Consider the following 25,737-nt stretch of genomic DNA (forward strand, 5'->3'; position numbering starts at 1 on the left):
TCTGCATCTTCAAACACCTGTGCGCTCGCTATCTTATAGGCTGCCCTTATGTCTCTTACATTCTCCTCCTGCTCTCTTACTTGTCTTGCTAGGTGGGCATTTTTTTCTCGCAAACTCAGCTCATTGCTCTTGGCCTGACACTGTAGATATTCCTGCATGGCCTTATGCTCCCCCATTAACTGCACCCTTTCCTGGTTCAGGGCCTGCATTGCTACCAGTAACTTCTCCCCTGCTAGAGTCCTTGTTTGGACTTCCAGGGGTGACTCCCGTATCTCGGCTGCCTGTGCTTCAACGAGCCTGTCCAAAAGCTGGAACAGTATCTTGAAGCACATCAGCCAGACTGCCTTTTCTATGGATTTCTTATGATCCTTCCCTTCTGTCCATTTAGCTGCAGCATCTACCGGACGCCCAGCCTTTAACAGATTACTGATCCACTTCTTAGTGATATTCACTTTACTGAATACATAATTAGAAATCCTCTTTTCCATTACAGTTTGCTCTTCCGAATCAGTGTCTACTGTATCGCACCCCTGTTGCTAGAGTCCTGCCGTGGTCGGCATTTCTGTAGGGGGTGGTGTGTTCAGTCAGCTTTGCCCCTGACTGTTTTTGTGCGGTTTGAATCGCTCCCACGCCCCTGGGTTCTAGACACCGGACTTAGGTACAGGCGGTGATACAGAATTGGAGTAGACAAATGATTTGGTGCAAGAAAACTTTATTTTATTTAGAGTCACATTTAAAAATTACACACTTAAATAGAGTGATTAATTAATTAATTAAGAATGCGGAACACATGGCACAACGAGGGAAAATCACTTTAATAATCCCCGTACATTGTCCCACCCCCAATACCTAACTAAATTGCACTACAAGAGCGAGGGATTATGCTCACCAAAAGGGGTTCTTGACAGGTCGAATCCTGTCAATTAAGCCGGTTGCATTTTGGGGTTCGCTCTTTGTGTCCTTTGGGGCCTGCCATCGCCACATGTTCCCAGTATTTTAATCTGCGAAGATTCCTCAGTTGGGTGGAGTGCATAGATGCGGTAAGGGTGCGGTTGTGGATTTGACTGGGTGAGTACCTTCTTTTCTCGGTTAGAGATAGTGAGTAAAGTCTTTGTTGGGTACTTTAGCTTGTAGAGTGGAAAACTTTGGGTTTTGTTCTTCTGGTGGTGGTCTGGTCATCGAGTCTTTGTTGCGGTTGAGGTTCGGTTGGCTGTCTTCGGTGTCGGCTCGGTCACGGTGGCCTAGATCATTACCTGTATAGTGGTAATCATCTGAAGGTATGGTATACCCGGCCCATTGTTACTGCGGTGCTCTGGGTCGGTCTTCGCGTAAGGCTGCGGTTGCGGCCTAGACATCTTTGGTCGAGCCTGCCCCACCGTGCCTACTCGCCGTGATGTTCAATCTGCTTCTTTGAGTTTCGCGGGTCCCTGGCCCTGAGCATGTGCTTGCCTTTTCCCCAATGCTTCTTCACAATGCTCCTTGGATACCGATCGGCCTACAATTATACTCTTTTGGAATTCATTATCTGCCTGCCAAATCAGGGCTAGTTCTTTGTCTAATTTTGGCGGGATCATCTAAGGTGATTATAGTCGTTCACCTTAACTGATTTTTGGTTGGTTGCCCCATTGCTACATTGTCTTTAATGTCTCGGTGTTTGTTATGCATAATGTAAATCAGTAACTTCCTGGCTTGGTAGCCAGTTTAAACTGTAAGCGATTATATATGCATAGTCTTGATGGGTTTAAGTTTGTGCAAGATAAAGTCGTTTCCTGGGTTGATTTGTATTAAAAGGAAGAATGCGTGTTCTGTCTCCTTTAGCTGTCTGGTTTGAAATCACAAATCAAGCTGTCTCCCACAGGCCTGAGCATGTCAAGTTTTGAGCTTTGAACTTGACATGCTGTTTGCAGGGTCCTGCCTTTAACATTGCAGGCTTTGCCATGAAGTCAAAAAGCCATATCCTTTTAGGGTACCCTTGTTAATAACTTGTCCTTCATGGACCCTTATTAATAAATTAGGAGATGTGGGAATTTTGTGCATCCTACAACACCCCTTCTGCCCACATCTAGATGTCCCACATGTAATCCTCCCAAACCATTCCTCCAACACCTAGTCGTCCCACAGGTATTCCTTCCAAACCTAGGCCTCCAACACCTAGTCCTCCCAAACTTAGTCCTCCCACACCTAGTCCACCCACACCTAGTGCTACCACTCCTAGGCCCTCTACAACTAGTACTCCCACACCTAGTTTTCGCAAACCCAGTCCTTCCACACCTTGCCCTCCAGCACCTAGTCATCCCACATCGCATCAACAACCAGTCATCCAAACCTCTTCGTTCCACACCTAATATTTCCCACAATTAGCCAACACACACCAAAGCCTCCCACACCTAGTCCTTCCACAAATTGTCCTTCCAACAAATCCTTCCATAACAATACTGCCACACCTCGTACTCACAAGTCAAGTCCTCCCACTCCTTGTCCTCCAAAACCTACTCTTCCCACTCTTGCTGGTCCAACATATACTGTTCCCAGACCCAGCCTTCCGGCGCACAGTCCACACATGCCTAGTCATCCCACAACTAGTCGTCGGGAATCTAGTCGTCCCACACCTAGTCCTCACCCACCACGTCCTTCAATAACAAATCCTCCCAAAACCAACCCTCCAGCACCCAGTCCACACACACCTAGTGCTCCCACAACTAGTCCTCCAAGACTGCCTCTTCCAACACCTAGCCTCCCACTCTTAGTCCACCCACGACTCCACATCTAACACCTAGATCTCCCACACCTCCTCCTCCAACACCAGGTGCTCCCACACCTCCTCTTCCAACCCCTAGTGACCGAACAGCCAGTCCTCCCACACACCAGTCACACACGTTTAGTCCTCCCATACCTAGTTCACCCACATCATCATCTCCCAAAGCTAGTAATCCTGCACATAATCATCGCACAGTAAATCATCCTACACCTATACCTCACACATCGTGTCTTTCTACGCCATCTCCTCCCACATCTTGACCTTCCACACATTGTCCTCCCGCACCTAGTAATCCCAGAGATCGTCCTCCCACACCATGTCCTCCCACACCTAGACCTCCCGCACATCATCCTGCAATACCTAGTCCTCGCACATCCAGATCTCCCGCACTGAGTCTACAAATGCATAATCCTCCCACAATTTGTTCACCCACACCTCCTAGTCCAACACCTAGTGTTCTGACAGCAAGTCCACCCGCACGCAGTCCACACACGCCTAGTTCTCCCACACCTAGTTCACCCACTTCTTTTCCTCCCACAGCTAGTGCTCCCATTCATAGTCCTTCCACAATAAATCATCAAAAACCTATAACATACACACTTGTCTTTCCACACCCTCTCATCCGACACAATGCCCTCCTGCACCTAGTCATCCAAGAGCTAGTCCGCCCAAATATAATGATCCCACACTTAATCCTCCCACATCTAGTCCTGCCACACCTAATACTCCCACACTTCCTCCTCCAACACCTAGTGTCCCCACACACAGTTCTCCCACATGCAGTCCACACACACCTTTTCTTTCCACACCTAGTTCACCCACATCTTGTCATCCCACAGCTAGTCCTCACACAGAGAGTCCTGCCAAAGAGCGTCCTGCCACACCAATTCTCCCGCAGCTATACATCACACATTTTGTCTTACCAGGACTTGTCCTCCCACACCTAGTCTTCCCAGAGCTAGTCCTCCGACACATAGTCCTCCCACACCTAGTGCTCCCACACCTAGTCCTCCCAGAGCTAGCCTTCCAACATATCCATACCTGGTGCTCCCGCACCTCCTCCTCCAATAACTTATCCTCCCACACTCGGACCTCCCGCACCAAGTCCTGCCACACTACCTCCTCCAACACCTAGTCCTCCATAACCCAGTCCACCCGCACCATGTACACACACTCCTAGACCTCCCACAGCTAGTCCTTCGATGTCTAGTTATCCCGCAACTAGTTCTCTCACACCTAGTCCTCATACAGCTAGTCTTCTCAGATCTCCTCCTCAGTACCTTAATTGTACACTCAAACATCTTCGTTCCACACCCAGTACTTCCCACAATTATTCCATGCTATGCCTGCCCTGGGAGTGTTGATGGTAAAGTGTACAGAGAGCTTTACTCTCTATCTAATACTTGCTTTACCTGCGCTGGGAGTTTTTCTTGGATAGTTTAGAGGGAGCTCTACTCTGTAACTAACCACGTGCTGTACCTGTCCTGGGATTTCTTGATGGGGCACTGTAGAGGGAGATTTACTCTGTATCTAACCCCGTGCTGTACGTGTCAGGGTAGCAGTTTATACAATGGCTGTTGTCATTACAAACGCCTCACATTCCTGAGCATTATTCTGAGCCTTTGGTTGTGTTGGTCAATTCTGATGTTACAAAACTACTTCTGTTCACCATATAAGTTTCTGTCTCTCGCTGGGGTCCGGGTTCCTCGGACAGTTCCTTCACGGGTCAGTGCTGAGTGTTGATATTGAACCATGGGGGGCGTCATGGTCAGTCTCCATCGTGATTTCTGCTTCCATAACATCGGCCGTCTCCGCCCCTGCCTGAGATCATCTTCAGCTGAAACCCGCATCCATGCCTTGGTTACCTCTAGACACGATATCATGAGAAAAAGTAGATATAAATTATGTAATAAGAATATAATCAATGATTTTCAATTCACTGATTGAAACCAGCCAAGGTCTGTGATCAGAGCGGGGCGTCATCCTTCACTGAACAAATTGCATAGAATGAACAGCATAGAAAGAGGCCATTAAGACCAACTGCTCCTTGCCGGTGTTTATGCTGCACATGAACCTCCTCTTCATCTTACACTATCAGCATAACCTTCTATTCCTTTCTACTTCATGTGTTTATCACGCGTCCCCTTAACTGGATCAATGCCATTCACCTCAACCATTCTCTGTGATGGCGAGTTCCACATTCTCACCTCTCTCTGGGTAAGCAGCTTTCTCCTGAACTCCTTATTGAATTTGTTGGTGACTAACGTAATAAAACTCACTGCACCATTGGCTCGAGCATAAAGCAAGTCTTTAATCAACTTGTTTCAAAACATGGAGGTCTTGTTATTTTTCACTGGTTTCTGTTTCCAAAATGTCCTGGGCAAGCTGGGTCCACGCCAGAGTATTTATACTCCTTGGATGGCACCACCAGCTGGCCGCCCAGTGTTAAATCATGAGTCTTTCTTCATGGATCATAAGATTCATAACAGTGACTATCTTATATTCATGGCCCCTATTTTTGGCCTCATAATTATTTCATGTTTTCAGTTTTTTTTTAATCTATTACAAATTTGTCAACACACCTTGTCTCACCAGCACATTGTGTTTGCTTTTCCACTGTCGCCTTTATCAGAGTAGAAACAATGATTAGAATTCGACACAAAAAGTGCAGGACACCGATTCTACACATGAGACAAGGACTCCATGGCTTCTGTTATCACAGAATCACAGAATCATACCTCACACAAGATGGCCATTCAGTCCATCGAACCAGTGCTGGCTCTTTGAAAGAGCTATTCAATTAGTGCCACTCCCCTGTTCATTTCCCAAAGTCCTGCTAATCCCTCACTTCCAGTATTGATCTCGTTCCATTTTGGAAGTTATTATTGAATCTGCTTCTATCACCTTTTAAGGCAGCGCTTTCCAGATCATAACAGCCAACTTCTAAGAACATATTCTTCTCATCATCCTTCTGGATCTTTTCCGAATGATCTTATATCTGTTTCTTCTGGTTACCGGACAGATATTTGATCCTGATTTACTCTATCAGACCCGTCATAAATTTGATCATCTCCAGTATATCTCCCTTTTATATTGCGTGCTCTCTGGAGAACAATTCCAGCTTCTCTTGTCTCTGCACATAAATTAAATCCCTCATCCTTGGTACCATTGTAGTAAATCTCCTCTGTGCCCACTCCAAGTCCTTGACATCTTTCCTAAAGTGTGCTGCCGAGAATTGGACATCCAACAACCACAACCATATTTCTTTGTGCTCGGTATTACTCGAGCCATCGGAGAGTTTGCACCCTGATTCCCATTGACCTCAATTTTACTGGGGCTCTTTAATGGCAGTCTCAGTCAAATGTTGACTTGACTTCAAGGGCAGTCACTCTCACATCACCTCTGGAATTCAGCTCCTTTGTCCATGTTGGGACCAAGGCTGTAGAGAGGTCTGGAGCTGAGTGGTCCTGTCGGAACTCAAGCTGAGCGTCGGTGAGCAGCTTATTGGTGAGGAAATGTCACATCATTGCACTGTCGACGACACCTTTCATGACTTTGCTCATTTCACCAGTCAATGTCCTTCTGAAGCCTATTAATATCCCCCTCAGTTTTTACAACATTTCCAAGTTTTGCGTCATTTGCAAACATTCAAATTATGCCTATATACATATATTTGACACCACTGTATACTTCCCTCCTCTCTGAACAACAACCAGTCACCACTTCTCTGTATTTTCTATCTGTTATACAATGTCAGATCACCACAGCCATTGCCCCTTTCGTCCTAACATCGATATTGAATGGTACTTTATCAAATGCATTTTTAACGTGCATATACACAACATAAACTGCACTACCATCATCAATCCTCTCCGTTAATTCATCAAAGTACTCAATCAATTTTGTCATACCCACTTTGCCGTTAACATATCCATGCTTGTTGTCATTTATTAATCCATGATTTTTCCAAGTGACAGATATTGGTTTCGGGGAATATGGCCTCTAGAAGATCCCCCAATAGCTTTGTTAGACGGGCTGGCCTGTAGTTAATGGGTTTGTCCCTCTCGCCTTTTTTAATCAGGGTGTATCATTTGCACTCCTACAATCGTCTGGCACCACTCCAATATCCTAGGAGGCTTGAAAGAATCTGACCAGATCCTCCGCAATTTCCATCATTCCTTCCCTCAGCAACCCTCATACATCCCATTCGGACTTTGGAAATGTTCTACATTACTGTGGTCCAAAACGTGCTGGATTGAAAGGAGTTAACTGAAGCTGTTTGTTCAGTGACTGTAATTAATGTCAGTCTCCGTGGGATAACTGAATCTGTTTGTTCAGTGACTGTAATTAATGTCAGCCTCCATGGACCCTAAGTGTATTAGTGCAGGGTTTCCCTCTTCTATTAAAAAGGGACTCCTTTCAATGAGTTATCCTGCAGTGACAGTGACAGCATCACTTCTGACACTAACAGCGATCAACGCGCTGCTCCACAGAAAATGAGGCAGAATTTGAAAAAAGTAGATTCGAATGTTACAACAATGGACCAGAATCTGAGTACAATAGATTGGAATGTTAAAACAATGGATCAGAAACTCCAAACAAAAGATTGGAATGATACAACAATGGGCAGGTCTTTCATGTGGGAGTTTGACTATTTTTCTGCATATTATGATGAAATCCAATTAGAAGAGCGGATCTATTTCGCGCTTAAGATTATTCAACACATTTACTATCCACTCATTGCTGCTGTTGGTGTTCCTGGTAAGTCTTTCTATCCAGCTATTATATTAACCATGTTTAACTGCATTACTGTTCTTATCATTTACTCTCCCCTTATTGTTGCTGTTGTTGTTCCCAGTAAGTCTCTGTATCAAACTATTAATTTTGCAAACATTTGCTAACTGCATTCCTCGACTATTCCAATGTTCTCCTGGCCGGCCTCCCAGTTACAAGCCTCCATAAACTAGATCTCATCCAAAACTCTGCTGTCCATATCCTGACACGCATCATGATCCGTTTACACATTGCCCATGTGTTCGCTGATCTACATTTGCTCCCGATCTGGCACCAACTCGAGCTTAATATTCTCCTTCTTCTGTTCAAATCGCACCACAGCCTCACCCCTCCAAATAGTCCCATTCCCCTGCTCTGTTCCCATAGTCCTGCAAATTATGCCCCTTCAAGTATTGATCTAATTCCCCTGTTAAATTTGATATATTTTCCTCTGCACCTCTCCCAGACTTTCAGTCTCTATTTCTCTTTCTCTTCTTTTCTTTCTCTCTCCCTCTTCTCTCTCTCTCTCTGTCTCCTGCTCATAGAAACATAAAATGGTACAGCACAGAAGGAGACTAATCGACCCATCGTGTCCATGCCATCTCTTTGAAATACCTATCTAATTTGTAATAATCTTTAGCCAGAGCCCTGTTAAAATACCCCTTCAATTAATAACCAATTCCTTGACGAATCTTACTATTGAATTTGCTACCATCACGTTCTCAGACAGTGCATTGCAGAGGGGAATTGTTCTCAATAAGTACTTTGCGTTTATCTTCACAGCAGAGAGTGGCGCTGCTGACATTGTGGTTAAGGAGGAGGAGTGTCAAATATAAGATGAGCTAAACATAGTGAGAGTGGAAATATTAAGGGGTTTAGCATCTTTCAATGTAGATAAATCACGAGGACTTGATGAAATATATCCCAGTTGTTAAGAGCTGGAAGGGCTGCAATAGCAGAGGCTCAGACCGTCATTTTCCATTCCTCGAAGGCTACTGGCGTGGTGCCACAGGACTGGAGGACTGCTCACATTGTAACGTTGTTTAAAGTGTAGAGAAAGGGATAGGCCTATTACAGACCAATCAGGCAAACCTCGGTGGTGGAAAAATATTGGAAACTTTCTGATGGCCAGAATAAATCGGCATTTAGAAAGGCACAGATTAATCAAGAACAGTCAACATGCATTCGTTAAGGGAAGGGCGTGTCTCTGTAATTTGTATGAATTTTTTAATGAGTTAACGAGGAGGGTCGATGAGGGTCGTGTATTTGATGTAGTCCAATATATATATTAGCAAGGCCTTTGGCAAGGTCCCACAAGACAGGTTAGTCAATAAAGAAAATATCCATGGAACCCAAGGGAAACTTGCAAGTTGGATCCAAATGTGTCTCAGTGGAAGATGGAGCATGTATTGGTCGACAGGTGTTTTTTGTGACTGGAAGGCTGTTTCCAGTGGGGTTCTGAAGAGCTCAGTACTAGCTCCATTGCTTTTTGTAATATATATCAATGATTAATACTTCAATGCTGAGGCCATGACTAAGAAGTTTACAGATGATACAAAATTTGACTGTGTTGTTGATTTCGAGGTAGATAGCTGTAGACTGCAAGAAGATATCAATAGACTGGCAAGGTGGGAAGCAAGGCGGCAAATGGAATTCAATCCATAGAAGTGTGAGGTAATGCATTTGAGGGGCGGGGACTAAAAAGGCAATGGGGTACACAATAAAGGGTAGGGTAATGAGAAGTGTAGAGGGACAGAGTGACCTTGGAGTGCATGTCCACACATCCCTAAATGTAGCATAACATGTAGATGGGGAGGTTGATAAGACATATGGGACACTTTGCTTTATCAGCCAAGACATAGAACATAAGAGCATGTACGTTACACTATAACTGTATATAACACTAGTTAGGCCACAGCGAAGAGTTCTGCATACAATTCTGCTCATCAGGTTACAGGAAAGATGTGACTGCACTCGAGAGTGTAAAGAGGAGATTCAGGAGGATATTCCAGGACTGGAGAATTTTAGCAATGAGGAATGATTTGATAGGCTGGAGCTGTTTAATGTGGAACGGAGGAGGCTGAGGGGAGATTGAAATAAGGTATTTAAATTTATGAGGGACGTAGATAAAGTGGATAGGAAGCACCTATTTCCCTTAGCAGAGAGCGCGCATTGAGTAAAAGTAAATGGTGGAAGGATTAGAGGGGAGATGAGGAGATTTATTTTCACCCAGGGTGTTGTGGTGATCTGAAACTCACTGGCTGAAGAGGAGGTAAAGGCAGAAACCCTCATCACATTAAAAAGTACTTGGATTTGCACATGAATTGGCACAGATTCCAAGGCTATGGACCAAGTGCTGGAAATTGGGATTAGGCTGGATGGCGCTTTTTTGACCGGCGCACACACGATGGGCCAAATGGCCTCCTTCTGTGCTGCACATTTCTATGATTTTATAATTCCATGTTTCTTAACCTTCGCTGCTCTAAAAAGAGCAATCCCAGCTTCTCCAGTCTCTCCACGCATCTGAAGTCCCAGATCCCTAGCACCATTCTGGTAAATCCCTACATCGTCTCTAATCCTTGACATGTTTGCCAAAGTTTCGTTCTCAGAATTGGACACAATGCTCCAGCAGGGGCCTAACCAGTGATTTAGAAAAAGGTTAGCATTTCTTCCTGGATTGTGGTACTCTGTGTCTCTGTTTGTAAAGCCAATGACTCTGTATGCTTTATTAGCATCTGTTGCAACTTGTCCTGCCACCTTCACATCTTTGTGTAAGTACAGCCCAGGACTGTCTGATCGTACACCCGCTTTGCAAATGCACTGTATAGTTTATATTGCCTCTGCTCATACTTCTTACCAAAATGTATCACTTCACCCCTCTTTGTGTTAAATTATATCTGCCATGTATAACTCCAGTCTGTCTGTGTCCTCCTCAATCCTGTTGCTACACTTCTTACTGTTTATGAACTATTCTGACTTTCCTGACATCTGCAAACGTTGAAATTATGCGCTGTACATCGATGTCCATGGCATTTATATACATGAAAAGAGCAATGGACCCAACACCGATCCCTGGGGGATACCACAGTCTACTTACTTCCAGTCAGAAAAGCAACCGTTTAACACTATTCTCTGCATTATGTCTCTTAGCCAATTCCCGAGCCATGTTGCCATTGCCACGTTAATGCCACGTTAATTCATTTTGGTGTTATGTGAAACTTCTTCAAACGCCTTTTGAAAGGATAGCCAAATTGGGAAAGTGCGTGCGATAGAAATCATATAATCATAGAATTGGTGAACCAAGTTGTGTTGCCGCCCCACTCTGATCATAGGTCTCACCTGGTTTTAATCAGTGAATTACAAAATCATTATTGTTATTCCTATTTTATTATTTATATTTATTTGTTCTCAGTATATGCGTGGTGCTGTCACAGCCAGTATTACTTGTCCATCCCTAGTTACACATGGGAAAAGGGAGGGCCTTGATATTGAGCCGCTGCAGTCTGTGCGGTGAAGGTGCTCCCACAATATCATTATGGAAGGAATTTCAAGTTTTGACCCAGTGACAATGAAGGAATGGCGGTACGTTTGAAGGGGATGGTAGCAGAGTGGTTATGTTGCTGGACTAGTGGAACAATTACCCGGACAAATAATCCAGAGCTCAATTAATTAAACAAATCTGGAAGAAAAAGCTAGTGTCAGTAATGGTGACCAGGAAACTACCAGATTGTCATAAAACCCATCTGGTTCACGAATGCCCTTTAGGGAAGAAAATCTGCCGTCCTTACCCATTCTGGACAAAATGTGACTCCAGACCCACAGCAGAGAGGTTGCATATTAACGGCCCTCTGAAATAGTCTAGCAAGCCTCTCAGTTGTATACGCTGGCTCAACGAAACCTTCCCACTGGCTGTTAGGGAGGCGCAATAAATGCTGAGATTGCCAGCGATGCCCACACCCCAAGAATGATTTTTTTTTTGAAGTCCAACTCTGGATGATGTGTGAATTTAGGGAGAAATTGGAGGTGCTTGATGTTTGTTCTACAGACCGAGCCGAATTCTACCCCCTCACATGTCCCTCGTCCCCCTGACGCTAATTGGAGGAATCCAACTGCAGCCCTGGGGGTGAAAAGTACTTACAGTAAAATACTAAACATAAAAAAACATTTGACCCTTCGAGCCTGCACCGCCATTCAATAAGATCGTGGCTGATCTTATAGCTCATCTCCACTTTCCTGCACTATCCCCATATCCCTTGATTCCCTTAATATTAAAAACTCTATCCATCTCTGTCTTGAATACACTCAACGACTAAGCCACCACAACCATCTGGGAAAGAGAATTCCAAGGGATTCACCACCTTCTGAGTGAGGAAATGTCTCCTCATCTCAGTTCTAATTAGTGGAAGCCTTATTCTGAGACTGTGACCCACTGGTTCTAGAATCACCAGGAAGGGGAAACATCCTCCCTGCATCTACCAAGTCAAGCCCTGTAAGAATTTTTGCATGTTTCAATAACATCACCTCTCATCTTTCTAAACTCTAGAGAATACAGGCTTTTTTATAGAGATGGGACAAGTAACAATGTCTTTTAAAGAGAAAGGACCGGTTACACAAGTCTGCTTAAAGAGGCGGGATGGTTACACAGAATCATAGAATGATTACAGCACGGAAGAAGCCAATTTGGGCCGTAGAGCCCGTGCTGGCTCTGTTCAAGCACATCTCAGCTAGTCCCAGTCCCTTGCACTTTCGCCATAACCATGCATTATGTTTTCGTTCAGGTTCTTATTTAACTCCATTTTGAAAGCCGTGATTGAGTCTGCATCCGCCACACTTTTACGCAGTGCATCCCAGATCCTAACCACTCGCTGTGGAAACAGTTTTTGTCTTATTTCACCTTTGGTTATTTTGCCAGTCACCTTTAATCAGTGTCGTTCGGTTTTCGACCCATCTTCCAATGGGGACAATTTTCCTCGCTCTATTATTTCCAGAACCATTATGATTTTCAACTCCTCTATCAAATCTGCTCTCATTCTTCTCTGATGTAAGAAGAACAACCCCAGTATCTCCAGTCTATCTACGTATCTGAAGTCCCTCATCGCCGGAATCATTCTTGTAAATCTTTTCTGCACCCTCTCTAAGGTCTTCACATTCCTTTCTGAAGTGCGGTGCCAAGAATTGGACACCATACTCCAGTTGAGGCGAAACCAGTGTTTTATAAAGGTTTATCATAATTTCCACGCATTTGTACTCAATATCTCTATTCGTGAAGCCCAGGTCATGTAAGCTTTTTCAACTGCTTTCTCAAACTGCCCTGCCACCTTCAACGATTTGTGCACATATACCCCAGTCGTCTCCCTGTTCATGCATCCACTTTAGGAAGGTATCCTTTAGTTTTTATTTCCTCTCCTCATTCTTTCTACCAAGATCTATCACTTCGATTTTCTGCATTAAATTTTGTCTACCAAATATCCACTCATTCCACCATCTTGTCTATTTCTTCTTGAGGCCTGTCCAATCCCACTCACGGATCAATATACTTTTTAAAGACACAAGGCCAGTCGCACTGGTTTTTTAAAAGAGAGAAAATCAGTCACACCAGCTTTTTAATCAGACAGAACTAGTCACACATGCATTTTAAAGAACCAGGTATTGTTAAAGAGAGTTGACCAGTGTCATAGGCTTTTTAAAGAGACAGGAACACTCACAAAGGCTTTTTCAAGAAATATCACCTGACACACATGCTGTTCAAAGAGGCAGCACTGGTCAAACAGGCGTTTTAAAGAGGCATGACCAGTCACACAGGTTTTTAAAAAGACAGGAGCAGTCACAGAGGATTTTTAAAGAGACATGACCAAAGTCACAGGCTTTTTAAAGAGACAGGACCACTCGCACAGGATGTTCAAAGAGTCAGGACCAGTCACATAGGATTTTAACAGACAGGACCAGTCACACAGGTTATTCAAAGAGACTGGACCAACCACACTGGGTTTTAAACAGACAGGACCAGTCACAGTGCCTTTTTAAAGAGAGTTGACCAATGTCACAGGCTTTTCAAAGAGACAGGACCAGTCACATAGGATTTTAAACAGACAGGACCAGTCACCCAGGCTATTAATGAGACTGGACCAATCACACTTGGTTTTAAACAAACAGGACCAGTCACAGAGGCTTTTTAAAGAGACAAGGCCAATGTCACCGGCTATTCAAAGAGACAGGACCAGTCACACAGGGTTTTAAACAGACAAGACACGTCACAGAGGCTTTTAAAGAAGACATGACCGATGTCACAGGCTTTTTAAAGAGACAGGACCAGTCACACAGGTTTTTCAAAGGGACAGGGACAGTCACACCAGGTTTTAAAACAGACAGGACCAGTCCTACAGGCATTAAAATGAGACAGGACCCGTAACACTGGCTTTTTAAACAGACAGGACCAGTCACACAGTCTTTTTAAACAGACAGGACCAGTCACACGTGCTTTTTAAACAGACAGGTCCAGTCACACAGGCTTTTTAAACAGACAGGACCAGTCACACGGGCTTTTTAAACAGACAGGACCAGTCACACAGTCTTTTTAAACAGACAGGACCAGTCACACGGGCTTTTTAAACAGACAGGTCCAGTCACACAGGCTTTTTAAACAGACAGGACCAGTCACACGGGCTTTTTAAACAGACAGGACCAGTCACACGGGCTTTTTAAACAGACAGGACCAGTCACACAGGCTTTTTAAACAGACAGGTCCAGTCACACAGGCTTTTTAAACAGGCAGGACCAGTCACACAGGCTTTTTAAACAGACAGGTCCAGTCACACAGGCTTTTTAAACAGACAGGACCAGTCACACGGGCTTTTTAAACAGACAGGTCCAGTCACACAGGTTTTTTAAACAGACAGGACCAGTCACACGGGCTTTTTAAACAGACAGGTCCAGTCACACATGGTTTTTAAACAGACAGGACCAGTCACACAAGCTTTTTTAACAGACAGGACCAGTCACACAGGTTTTTTAAACAGACAGGACCAGTCACACAGGCTTTTTAAACAGACAGGACCAGTCACTCAGGTTTTTGAAAGAGAAAAACTGGTGAAAGCAAAGGGGCCTAGGAATTCCGCTCGGGCGATGGCACAAAACAGATGGCTACGGATTGAAAATTCTCAGCCCAAATATCTGTCCTTACAGATTATTAGAACATTAATGTTCGTTAAAAATTCTAATCTTCTCTGTAATATGACCCCTTTGAAGCTTCTTAATTTGCAGATTCTTATTTTTTATGTTTGCTTCACAGAATGTGGGCATCGCTGGCAAGGACAGCGAATCCCTAATTGTCCTTGAGCAGGTGTTGAGGATCCGCCTTCTTGAACCGCTGCAGACCTTGAATTTAAGATACTCCCACAGTGCTGTCTTTGGTTCAAATCAGTACAAGATTGGCAACTTCAGGACAAACGTTAGAAACACCTTTCAAAGAGACAGGATCAGTCACACAGGGTTTTCAAACAGACAGACTAATCTAGAAGTACCTTGTTCTCCTTGTTCTAGATTCAGGCAAATAGAATGCCCTGGGAATCAACTTGCTGGACTAAGGCGGGAACACGTATCTTGGCTGCCCTGGGAATCAAATTCCTGGAGTGAGGCGGGAGCAGTGTTATCTACGCAGCCCTGTGAATCAAATTCCTGGAGTGAGGCGGGAGCAGTGCAATCTTGGCGGCCCTGGGAATCAACTTCCTGGAGTGAGGCGGGAGCAGTGTAATCTATCCGGATCTGGGAATGAAATTCATGGACTGAGGCAGGAGCAGAGTAATCTTGGTGGCCGTGGGAATGAAATTCCAGGATTTAGGCGGGAGCATTGTAATAAAGGCGGACCTGGAAATGAAATTCCTGAACTGAGGCAGGAACTGTTAATCACCCAATCTGAATTTGGTTTCCCCAGTTTAGAGAAGACCGCATCGTGAGCAGCGAATACTGTATACGAAATGGCAAGAAGTACAAGAAATCGCTGTTTCAGCTGGAAGGAGTGTTTGTGGCCCTGGACAGTGGGAAAGACGGCGGTAAAAGGAGAGTGTTGCATCTCCTGCGGTTGTACGGGAAGTTACCGTGGGTATGGGAGGGTCTTTTGGGGGTGATTGAAGAGTGGACCAGGGTGCTGTGGAGGGAGCGTTTCCTTCAGAATGCTGAAAGGAGAGGGGAGGATATACAAAACTTTTACTATCCACTTCTCGCTGCTGTTACTGTTCCTAATCAGTATCTATGTGCAGTTATTAATTTTATAAACAATGTTACACTGTAAAATTATTCTTGCTATTTATCTGATTATCATACTCAGTAATAAATGGTATTCTGTGTTTCAAGCTGTTGCTTTCTTTTTCATGCAAGATTTGTTGTTTAAAAATACTGTCAAGTCTCACTGCTGTGGGTGTTCCTGGTAAGTCTCTGTATCCTGATTATAATTACATAAGTCATATTTAACTGTATTACAGTTCTTGCCATTTACTCACCCACCACCCCCGCCCCCCGTTACAGTTCGTGTCTCTGGTAAGTCTCTGTATACAGCTATTAATTCAATAAATCATGTTTAACGGTATTTCTCTCCTTGTGATTCCCATCACATCTGCACAGCTATCGGCTATTGATTCTGAAGATGATACAGCTTTACCAAGATTCAATTGTTCTATATTCAACACAAGAAAAGATATTGAACGAGACTCTTTGCTTCACGAATTTCGTTCTAATATCTACACTGACCATTTGTAACAGATCAGATGAATGTTGTCTTGGTTGAGAAGATTTTCACCTAATGGAGAAATATCACCGACCTGAAACGTTAACTCTCTCTCTCTCTACAGATTCTGCCTGACCTGCTGAGTGTTTAAAACATTTTCTGTTCTTATTTCAGATTTCCAGCATCCAAAGTAATTTGCTTCTGTTTTCACCGAATGTTCAGTATGGTTATCACACAGAGTCACAGGAACAAATCCTGGCAGATCACATCCACATCTTTAAATGTCGGAAATTTCCACGAATCATTCAGTTCCATGTCAGTGTCTCCTTTCCCACCATCTCCAGTTCTGCAATAGTGGCTCTGAGTCTGATGGTTAGAACAGGATTACAAGGATAATTTACATTCTCAAAAAACGTTCACTCAGCCACATTTCAATGCGTTAATTCCAATCTTTGTTTTGAATTTACAATTGGAGCCAATGCCCGTCTGTCACAGTTCAGTGGATCTCTCAGTGAGATCCAGAGTGATTCTCTACTGCCTCCTGCTGTACTGCAGGATAAACAATCCCAGCTGATTGTAACTGAAGTACTGAGGATAAGAAAATCCTTTCATATTTTCTCTATAAATATTCTCTGAACAAGTTGGAAACCAACAGGTGAAAAAGTACGAGGTTAAATGTTTTCTAATTGTATTCAGATATTTTACCAAAGTGTTCGGATGCTTGTCGCCTGTTGTATATGTCATGTGATTATGGTGCTAATAAATGCATTTAGTGGGCTATTAACGGGTCACTTATAACTATTTATTTTTAATCAGAATCCATTCTTTGCAAAGTTATTTGGAAAATCTTTCTTTCAATGAGTTACAAATTGTGTATTTCAACAAAACTGTAGAAAGCTCAACCTTTAACACGCTTCTTACAGCCCAGTTATATTTATAACTGCAGCGCACTTTTATTTATTATCTTAGCATTTGCATATTACAGCCGTGCATTTTAAATACAATTTCCTGTTTGCAGGTTCTGTATTTTGCCGTTGCATTCATTTTCAGAGCTAAATATAATGGATATTCTAACCAGGAGCAGGAATCCGAGCGGGATTCCCCCCTCCCTAACATAAAGCGCACTGAAGCAAATTGCACCGCTTCAAATGCTGACTGATCCCGGGACACGAAGGTTTTCTGAGAGGTTCTGGTCCATTGTATACCTGGTACCTCGGACGGGGCTTTTGTCCGCTGGGCTAAAGGCAGATCTATCATTTAGTCTCTCATTGATCAAACATCTGCTACTTTTCTGTTGGATTTATCCCGTTTCATTGAGGATTCCTCAATTTATTCCCGATTGTTCTTACAACAAATTCAATGTATTCAGCTCCACGGGTAATAGAATTAGATTATGTCATTGAATTTCGCTATTGAGTTGCAGAATTCTCCAAGAATTCCATCAAACTGCTGCTCTTGCTCCCATCCTGATATATAACTTCACTCTTTATTTCTCTTCCTGACAGTGAACTTAGTGACGATTGTGATCCTGTCTCGGGGAAAGTGCGGTCTCTCCAAATGTGTCACTCGCTACCTGGTGGCCATGGCAGCGGCGGATCTACTGGTCGTTATCCTCGACCTAATATTGAGGCAGATTCCGATTGTTTATATGGAACAGTTTCTTTTCATTCTATCCATCCCCGTGTGTAATATCCACGCCGTCCTGCTTTATGCAGCCACAGACTGTTCTGTCTGGTTCACCATCGCTTTCACCTTTGATCGATTTGTGGCCATTTGTCACCAGAAGCTGAAAACAATATATTGCACCGAGAAAACAGCGGCTGTGGTTCTGGGAACAGTGACTGTGCTGAGCGGTTCAAAGAACATTTTCTGGTATTTTATGTTCACAGATCAGTATTACCTTCAGAACCTCCCATATTTTTGTATAGTAACAGCGGCTGTTCAGTTGTCACGGGTCTGGGCTGCAATGGAGTTCCTTCATTATATTCTCACACCGGGAATCCCATTTGTTGTGATTCTGCTGCTCAATGCTCTCACCGTCAGACACATTTTAGTGTCCAGCAGAGCCCGCAGGAGACTCCGGGGTCCCAGCAGTGGGGAGAGTCCCAGAGACCCAGAGATGGAGAGCCGCAGGAAATCCATCATTTTACTGCTTGTTATCTCCAGCAATTTCATCCTGTTATGGGCAGTTTTTGTGGTGTTTTATATTTGGAGCCGGATGGGGGATGTTTTGTCTCTGTATGTCTACTCACACATTTATCTAATGGAATTGGGATTGATGCTGCAGATGCTGAGTTGCTGCACAAATACTGGGATTTATGCCCTGACTCAGACTAAGTTCAGAGAGCAGTTGAAGAATGTGGGGAACTATCCCTTTACCCTGATTATAAAATGCATTAAAGGATGATGTGAAACGGAGACTTTGCAGCCTGAGAGCTCCCTGTGCCTGATATTTTGGTGACCAGCTCACTCCGGGCCGCCCTCCGCCCGCCGGCGGGGAAATTCACACTTCAATATCATTTCTGGTGACCTTCACCAAGATGGTGGAACCTATGTCCCGCACAAAGATGGCGGCTCCGGCATCCCGCGCAATAATGGCGGCTCCCTTGCCCACACCAAGATGGTGGAACCCACGTTCTGCACAAAGATTGCGGCCCTGGCGCCCCACACACAGATGGTGGCTCTGGTTACCACATTATAACTCTTAATGCATCATTATGATCATGAATAAATCATTGTTGGAATTTGGGTGCCGCTGGCAAATCCAGCCTTGACAGCCCAGCCCTACTTGCCCTGGATAAGGTGGTGGTGAGCCACATAATAAAACTGAGTGGCTTGCTAGGCCATTTCAGAGAGCAGCTCAGAGTCAACTACATGACTGTAGATCTGGATTCACATTTTGGCTAGAATGGGTAGCAGTGGCAGATTTCCTTACCTGAAGGACATTAGTGAACCAGATGTGTTTTTACGACAATTCGGTAGCTTCATGGTCATCATTACTCCACTAACATTTATATTCCAGATTGGTTTATTTACTTGAATTTAATTTCCCCAGCTGGAGGGATTATGAACTCAAGATCATGCGTCCAGGCATCTGATTTACTAGTCCAGCAACATAACCACTATTCTACCGTACCCTTCAAATATATCGCTATTCCTTCATCGTCACTGTGTCAAAAGCTTGAAATTCCTTCCGTAACAGTATTGAGGGAATACCTTCACCACACGGACTGCAGCGGCTCAAGATGAAGTCCCGCCATTTTCTCATGGGTTACGAGGAATTGGCAAGTAATACTGGCCTATTCAGCATCACCTTATACTGAGAACCAAAATATATAAATAATAAAATGGGAATAAAATCACTGATTTTGAAATTATCTGATTGAAACCAGGCGAGGTCTGTGATCAGAGCGGGGCGTCATGCTCCTCCATACAATTTGTCAAAACGTGACTCACCAATTCTATGGTTATATGATTGATACTTCTCACACTTTCCCAATTTCCCCATTTTTTCAATAGGTTCTTGATAAAGCGCCACATATTACCCATAATAAAGCCCATGTGATTAAAGTGGCAGTGGCAACAGTGAGCGGTGGGATGTAAGTGTACAGAGGGTGGCACGTAGCATTCCAGAGTGTGGCATGTATCAGAGTGTTACATTGAGTGGTGTGGGGTATATCAGAGTGTGTTACAGGGAAGGCTGCGAGGCATATCAGAATTACAGTGAGTGGTCTGGGTAATAACAGCCCAGATTGTTACATATATCAGAGTATTACAGTGAGTGGTGTGGGGTATATCAAAGTATCATAGTGCGTGGTGTGGGGTATATCAAAGTTGTTACCGTGAAGAATGTGGGGAATGCGAGTGTGTTATAGTGAGGGGTGTATGGTATATCAGAGTGTTACAGTGATGGATGTGGTGTCTATCAGTGTGTTACAGTGAGGGATGCAGCGTATATCAGAGTTTTACAGTGAGGTGTGTGTGGTATATAACAGAATTAGAGCGAGTGGTGTGGGTATATCAGATGTTTACAGTGAGGTGTGTGTGGTATATCAGTGTTAGAGTTTTGGATGTGGCGTATATAACAGTGTTTGAATGAGGGATGTGGGATAAAGCAGGGTGTTACAGTGAGGGTTGCGGGCTATATCTTAAAGTTATAGAGTCATAGAATCATTGAGTTTTACAGCAAAGCAGGAGGCCTTTCGGCCCAGCGTGTCCATGCCGGCCATCAAGCTCTGTCTATTCTAATCCCATTTTCCAGCACTTGGTCCGTAGCCTTGTATGCTATGGCGTTTCAAGTGCTCATCTAAATGCTTCTTAAATTTTGTGAGCAGCCCTGCCTTTACCACGCTTTCAGGCAGTGAGTTTCAGATTCCAACACCCTCTGGGGGAAAACGTTTTTCCTGAAATGCCCTCTAAACCTCTTGCCCCTTACCTTAAATCTATGTCCCTTGTTTATTGACCCATCTACTGAGGCAAAATTCCTTTCTCCCTACCACATCTATGCCCCTCATGATTGTGTACACCTCAATCAGGTCCCCCCTCAGCCATCTCTGCTCTAAGGTAAACAACACCAGCCTGTCCAGTCTCTCTTCATGGCTGAAGCGCCTCAGCCCAAGGTAAATTCCTGGTGAATCTCCTCTGCACCCTCTCCAATGCAATCACATCCTTCCTTTAGTTTGTCGATCAGGACTGCACACAGTTTTCCAGCTGTGGCATAACTAATGCTTTGTACAATTCCATCATAACCTCCCTGCTCTTATATTCTAGGCCTCAGCTAATGAAGGCGAGTATCACTTATGCCTTTTCAACCACATTATCTACTTGTCCTGCTGCCTTAAGGGAGCTATGTACATACACACCAAGGTCCCACTGATGCCCTGTACTTCCTACGGTCCTACCATTCATTGTTTATTCCCTCGTCTTGTTAGTCCTCCCAAAATGTATCACCTCTCACTTCTTAGGAGTAAATTCCATTTGCCACTGTTCTGCCTATCTAAGCAACCCATCTATATCATCCTATAGCCTGAGGCGTCCCTCCTCGCTACTTACCACTCCGCCAATTCTCGTGTCATCTGTGAACTTACTGTTCATTCCTCCTAAATTCACATCTAAATCATTAATTAACACTTCAAAGAGTAAAGGACCCAAAACCGATATCTGGGGTACACCACTGTACACAGGCTTACAGTCACAAAAACAACCTTCGATCATCACCCTCTGCCTCCTGATACTAAGCCAATTTTATATCCAATGTGTCAAATTGCCCGTGATCCCATGGGCTACACCTTCTTGCCCAGTCCCCCATGCGGGACTTTGTCAAAAGCCTTACTGAAGTCCATGTAGACTACATCAACTGCACTACCCTCATCCACACACCTAGTCACCCCCTCGAAAAATTCAATCAAATTGGTTAGACACGATGTCCCCCGGACAAAGCCATGCTGACTATCCTTGTGTAATCCTTGCCAAGTATAGACTTATTTACTCCCTCAGAAATGTTTCCATTAATATCGCTACCACTGATGTTAGGCTCACTGGCCTGGTTTATTGCTACTACCCTTCTTCATAATGGTACGACATTAGCTGTTCTCCAGTCCTCAGGCACCTCCACTGTGGCCAGAGATTTTCTTAAAATTTGTGTCCGAGCGCCTGCAATCTCCTCCATTGCCTCACACATCTCGTCAGGGCCTGGGAATTTATCCAATTTGAAGCCCGCTAAAAGCAACTGGTACATCCTCCCTCTCAATGCGAATTTAATCAAATATTTCACACTCATATGCTTACATTGTACTTCTCCATAATGAACACAGATGCAAAATATGCATTAAAAACCTCACCTACATCTTCCGGCTCTACACACAGATTGCCACTTTGGCCCCTAATGGGCCATTCTCTTTCCCTGGTTATCCTCTTGACCTTAATATACTTATAATACTCCTTGGGATTTTCCTTTATTTTGCCCACCAGTGTTTTTTCATGCACCCTGTTCGCTCTCCTAATTTCATTTTAAATACCCCTCTGCAACTTCTATACTCCACTAGGGCTTGCACTGTTTTCAGTCCTTTGTATCTTCCAAAAGCCGCCCTTTTTTCCTAATCCATTCTTGCATATCCCCTGACATCCAAGGTTCCCTGGGCTTGTTGGTCCCATCCTTGATATTTACGGGAACATGTTGGTCTTGTACTCTCTCTATTTCCTTGCTGAAAGTCTCCCACTGCTCAGATGTGGATTTTCCTACAAGTAGCTGATCTCAGTCCACTTTGGCCAGATCCTGCCTCATCATATTAAAATCGGCTGTCCACCAATTTAGAACCTTTATTTCTGCTCCATCTTTGTCCTTTTCCATGACTACCTTAAATCTCATCGAATTATGGTCACTATCACCAAAATGCTCTCCTACTGACACTTCTACCACTTACCCAGCTACATTCCCAGGAATTAGGTCCAGTACCACCCCCTCTCTTTTAGGACTTTCTACATGCTAGCTCAAAACGCTCTTCTGGATGCACTTCAAGTGTTCAGCACCCTATAAGCCTTTCACACTCTGACTATCCCAGTTAATACTGGGAAAGTTGAAATCCCCTATTATTATTACCCTATTATTTCTACACTTCCCCGAGATTTGCCTACACATCTGATCCTCTATCTCCCCCTGAGAGTTTGGGGCCTTTATTAAACTCCCAGCAAAATGCTTGCCCCCATTTTGTTTTTAAGTTCTACCAATAAGGCCTCATTAGAGGATCATGCAAAGATATCATCCGTCCTTACAGCAGTAATTGACTCCTTGATTAATATTGCGGCACCCCATACTCTTTTACACCCGCCTCTTTCTCGCCTGAAGATTCTATACCGCAGAATATTGAGCTGCCAGTCCTACCCCTTCCTCAACCATGTCTTTGTGATAGCGACAATATCATACTCCCATGTGTTCATCAACACCTTCAATTCATCTGCCTTACTCGCAAGATTCCTTGCATTAAAATAAATGCCATACTCCCTTGTGCCGTTACATATTTGCGCTGCCTTCCAGGCTGAATTATTTCTTCCTCTATAATTGGCTGTGCATCACCCACTACTATAGCTCCACTCTGTATCCCAACCCCCTGCCAAGTTAGTTTAAACCCCTCCCCCCCAAAAGTACTAGCAAACCTCCCAGCAAGGATGTTGTTCCCGTTGTGGTTCAGGTGGAACTCGACTTGTACAGTTTCCACCTTCCCCAGAAACAGACCGAGTGATCCAGGAAAATAAAGCCCTCCCCCTGCACCAAATCTTTAGCAACGCATTCGTCTGCTCTATCCTCCTATTTCTATACTCACTAGAACGTGGTACCTGGAATAATCCAGAGATAACAACCTTTGAGGTCATGCTTTTTAATCTGCCACCTAGCTCCCTAAATTCTTGTTGAAGGACCTCACCCCTCCTTCTAGCCATGTCATTGGTACCAGTCGGAGAGGGAGATGGACCCAGGGGGCTCCTGCACTACCTTCCTAGTTCTTTTACTCTCTCTGCCGATCACCCATTTCCTGTCTGCTTGTGCACTGTTTACCTGCGGTGTGACCACCTCATTAAACGTACTCTCCACAAAGATCTCCAGCCGCAGCTCCAGCTCGAAAACACGGATTTCGAGTGGCTACAGCTGGAGACACTTCCTGCACATGTGTTCACCCTGGAGACAGAAACTGTCCCTTACTTCCCACATAGAACAGTAGGAGCACTCCACGGTGCCGTGCTGCCCAGCCATGTCCTACCATTAAGTTACTCCATTTAATTCCTTTAAATTAAAGAATATTAAATACACTAGGGACCGTATTTCCCTTTAAACACTACTTACTCTAACCTAGAGACCTTACTTTCACTTTAACAGCTACACTGTAGAAATACTCACCGGTTCCTACTTAGCAATCAGCTCTTTCCCTGGTTGTGACGTCACTTTAGAAGTTTCGCAGTTATTGTTGCATGACATCTCCCGCTCTCAAACTCTTCAAAGTTACATAGAAACATAGAAGTTAGGAGCAGAAGCAAGCCATTCATCCCCTCGACCCTGCTCCGCCATTCAATGAGATCATGGCTGCTCATCCAAATTCAGTACCCTGTCCCTGCCTTCTCCCCATATCCCTTGATCCCTTTAGCCTTAAGAAATATATCTAACTCCTTCTTGAATATATTTAATGAATTGGCCTCCACTGCCTCCTGTGGTAGAGAATTGCACAGTTTCACCACTCTCTGGGTTAAGAAATTCCCCCTCATCTCTGTCCCAAATGGCTTACCCCTTATCCATAGACTGTGACCCCTGGTTCTGGACCCACCCGCCATTGGGAACATCCTTCCTGCATCTAGTCTTTCTAGTTCTGATAGAATTTTATAACTTTCAATGAGATCACCTCTCATTCTGCTAAACTCCAGCGCATGTAACACCAAGTGGCCCAATCTCTCCTCTTACATCATTCCTGCCATTCCAGGTATCAGCCTCTTGAATCTTTGCTGCACTCCCTCCATGGTGAGAACATCCTTCCTCAGATAAGGCGACCAAAATTGCACCCAATACTCGGGGTGTGGTCTCACCAAGGCCCTGTAAAACTGCAGCAAGACATCCTTGTTTCTGTACTCGAACCCCCTCGCTACGAAGGCCCACATACCATTTGCCTTCTTAACCACCTGCTGCACCTGCATGCATACGGTCAGCGACTGGTGCACAAGGACACCCAAGTCTCGTTGCCCTTCCCCTTCTCCCAATCTATTGCCATTCAGATAATAATCTGCCTTCCTGTTTTTGCCACCAAAGTGGATAACCTCGCATTTATCCACAATACTGCATCTAGCATGCTTCGGCCCAATCACCCAACCTGTCCAAATCATACTGGTGTTTCTCGGCATCCTCCTCACAGCACACATGCCCACCCAGCTTTGTGTCGTCTGCAAACTTGGAGATAATACATCTAGTTCCCTCGTCTAGATCATTTGTATATATTGTGAAAAGCTGGGGTCCCAGGACCGATTCCTGCGGTACCCCACTTGTGACTGCCTGCCACTCGGAAAAAGACCCATTTACTCCAACTCCGTGCATCCTGTCTGCCAACCATTTCTCTATCCAAGTCAGTACCTTGCCCCCAATCCCACGTGCCTTAACTTTACACGCTAATCTCTTTTCAACAGCCTTCTGAAAGTCCAAATACACCACATCCACTGGTTCTCCATTAACTATTCTACCAGTTACATCCTCAAAAAATTCCAGTAGATTAGTCAAGCACGATTTACCTTTTGTAAATCCATGTTGCCTTTGTCCGATCCTTTCACTTTTCCAATTGCTCTGCTATTACATCTTTTATAATGGACTCTAGCATTTTCCCCACAACCGATGTCAGGCTTACCGGTCTGAAGTTCCCTGTATTCTCTCTACCACCATTTTTGAATAGTAGGGTAACTTTAGCTACCCTCCAATCCATGGGAACTGTTCCAGAATCTATCGAATTTTGGAAGATGACCA

General features: G+C 44.2%; 1 protein-coding gene across 1 annotated transcript; it reads left to right on the top strand.

Annotated features, from left to right (window-relative positions):
- The first annotated feature begins 7,161 nt into the window (after positions 1-7,161).
- Positions 7,162-19,853, top strand: LOC147092033 (G protein-coupled receptor 142-like). The gene is made up of 3 exons (XM_085976406.1): positions 7,162-7,519; positions 17,756-18,204; positions 19,770-19,853. Exons 1-3 carry the CDS (start codon positions 7,255-7,257, stop codon positions 19,851-19,853), a joined length of 798 nt encoding a protein of 265 aa, XP_085832532.1. The 5' UTR covers positions 7,162-7,254.
- Positions 19,854-25,737: the final 5,884 nt, after the last annotated feature.

This window comes from Somniosus microcephalus, unplaced genomic scaffold, assembly GCF_052327205.1.
Source record: "Somniosus microcephalus isolate GS21.2 unplaced genomic scaffold, FLI_Smic_1.0 unresolved_chr2, whole genome shotgun sequence".
Lineage (NCBI taxonomy): Eukaryota > Metazoa > Chordata > Chondrichthyes > Squaliformes > Somniosidae > Somniosus > Somniosus microcephalus.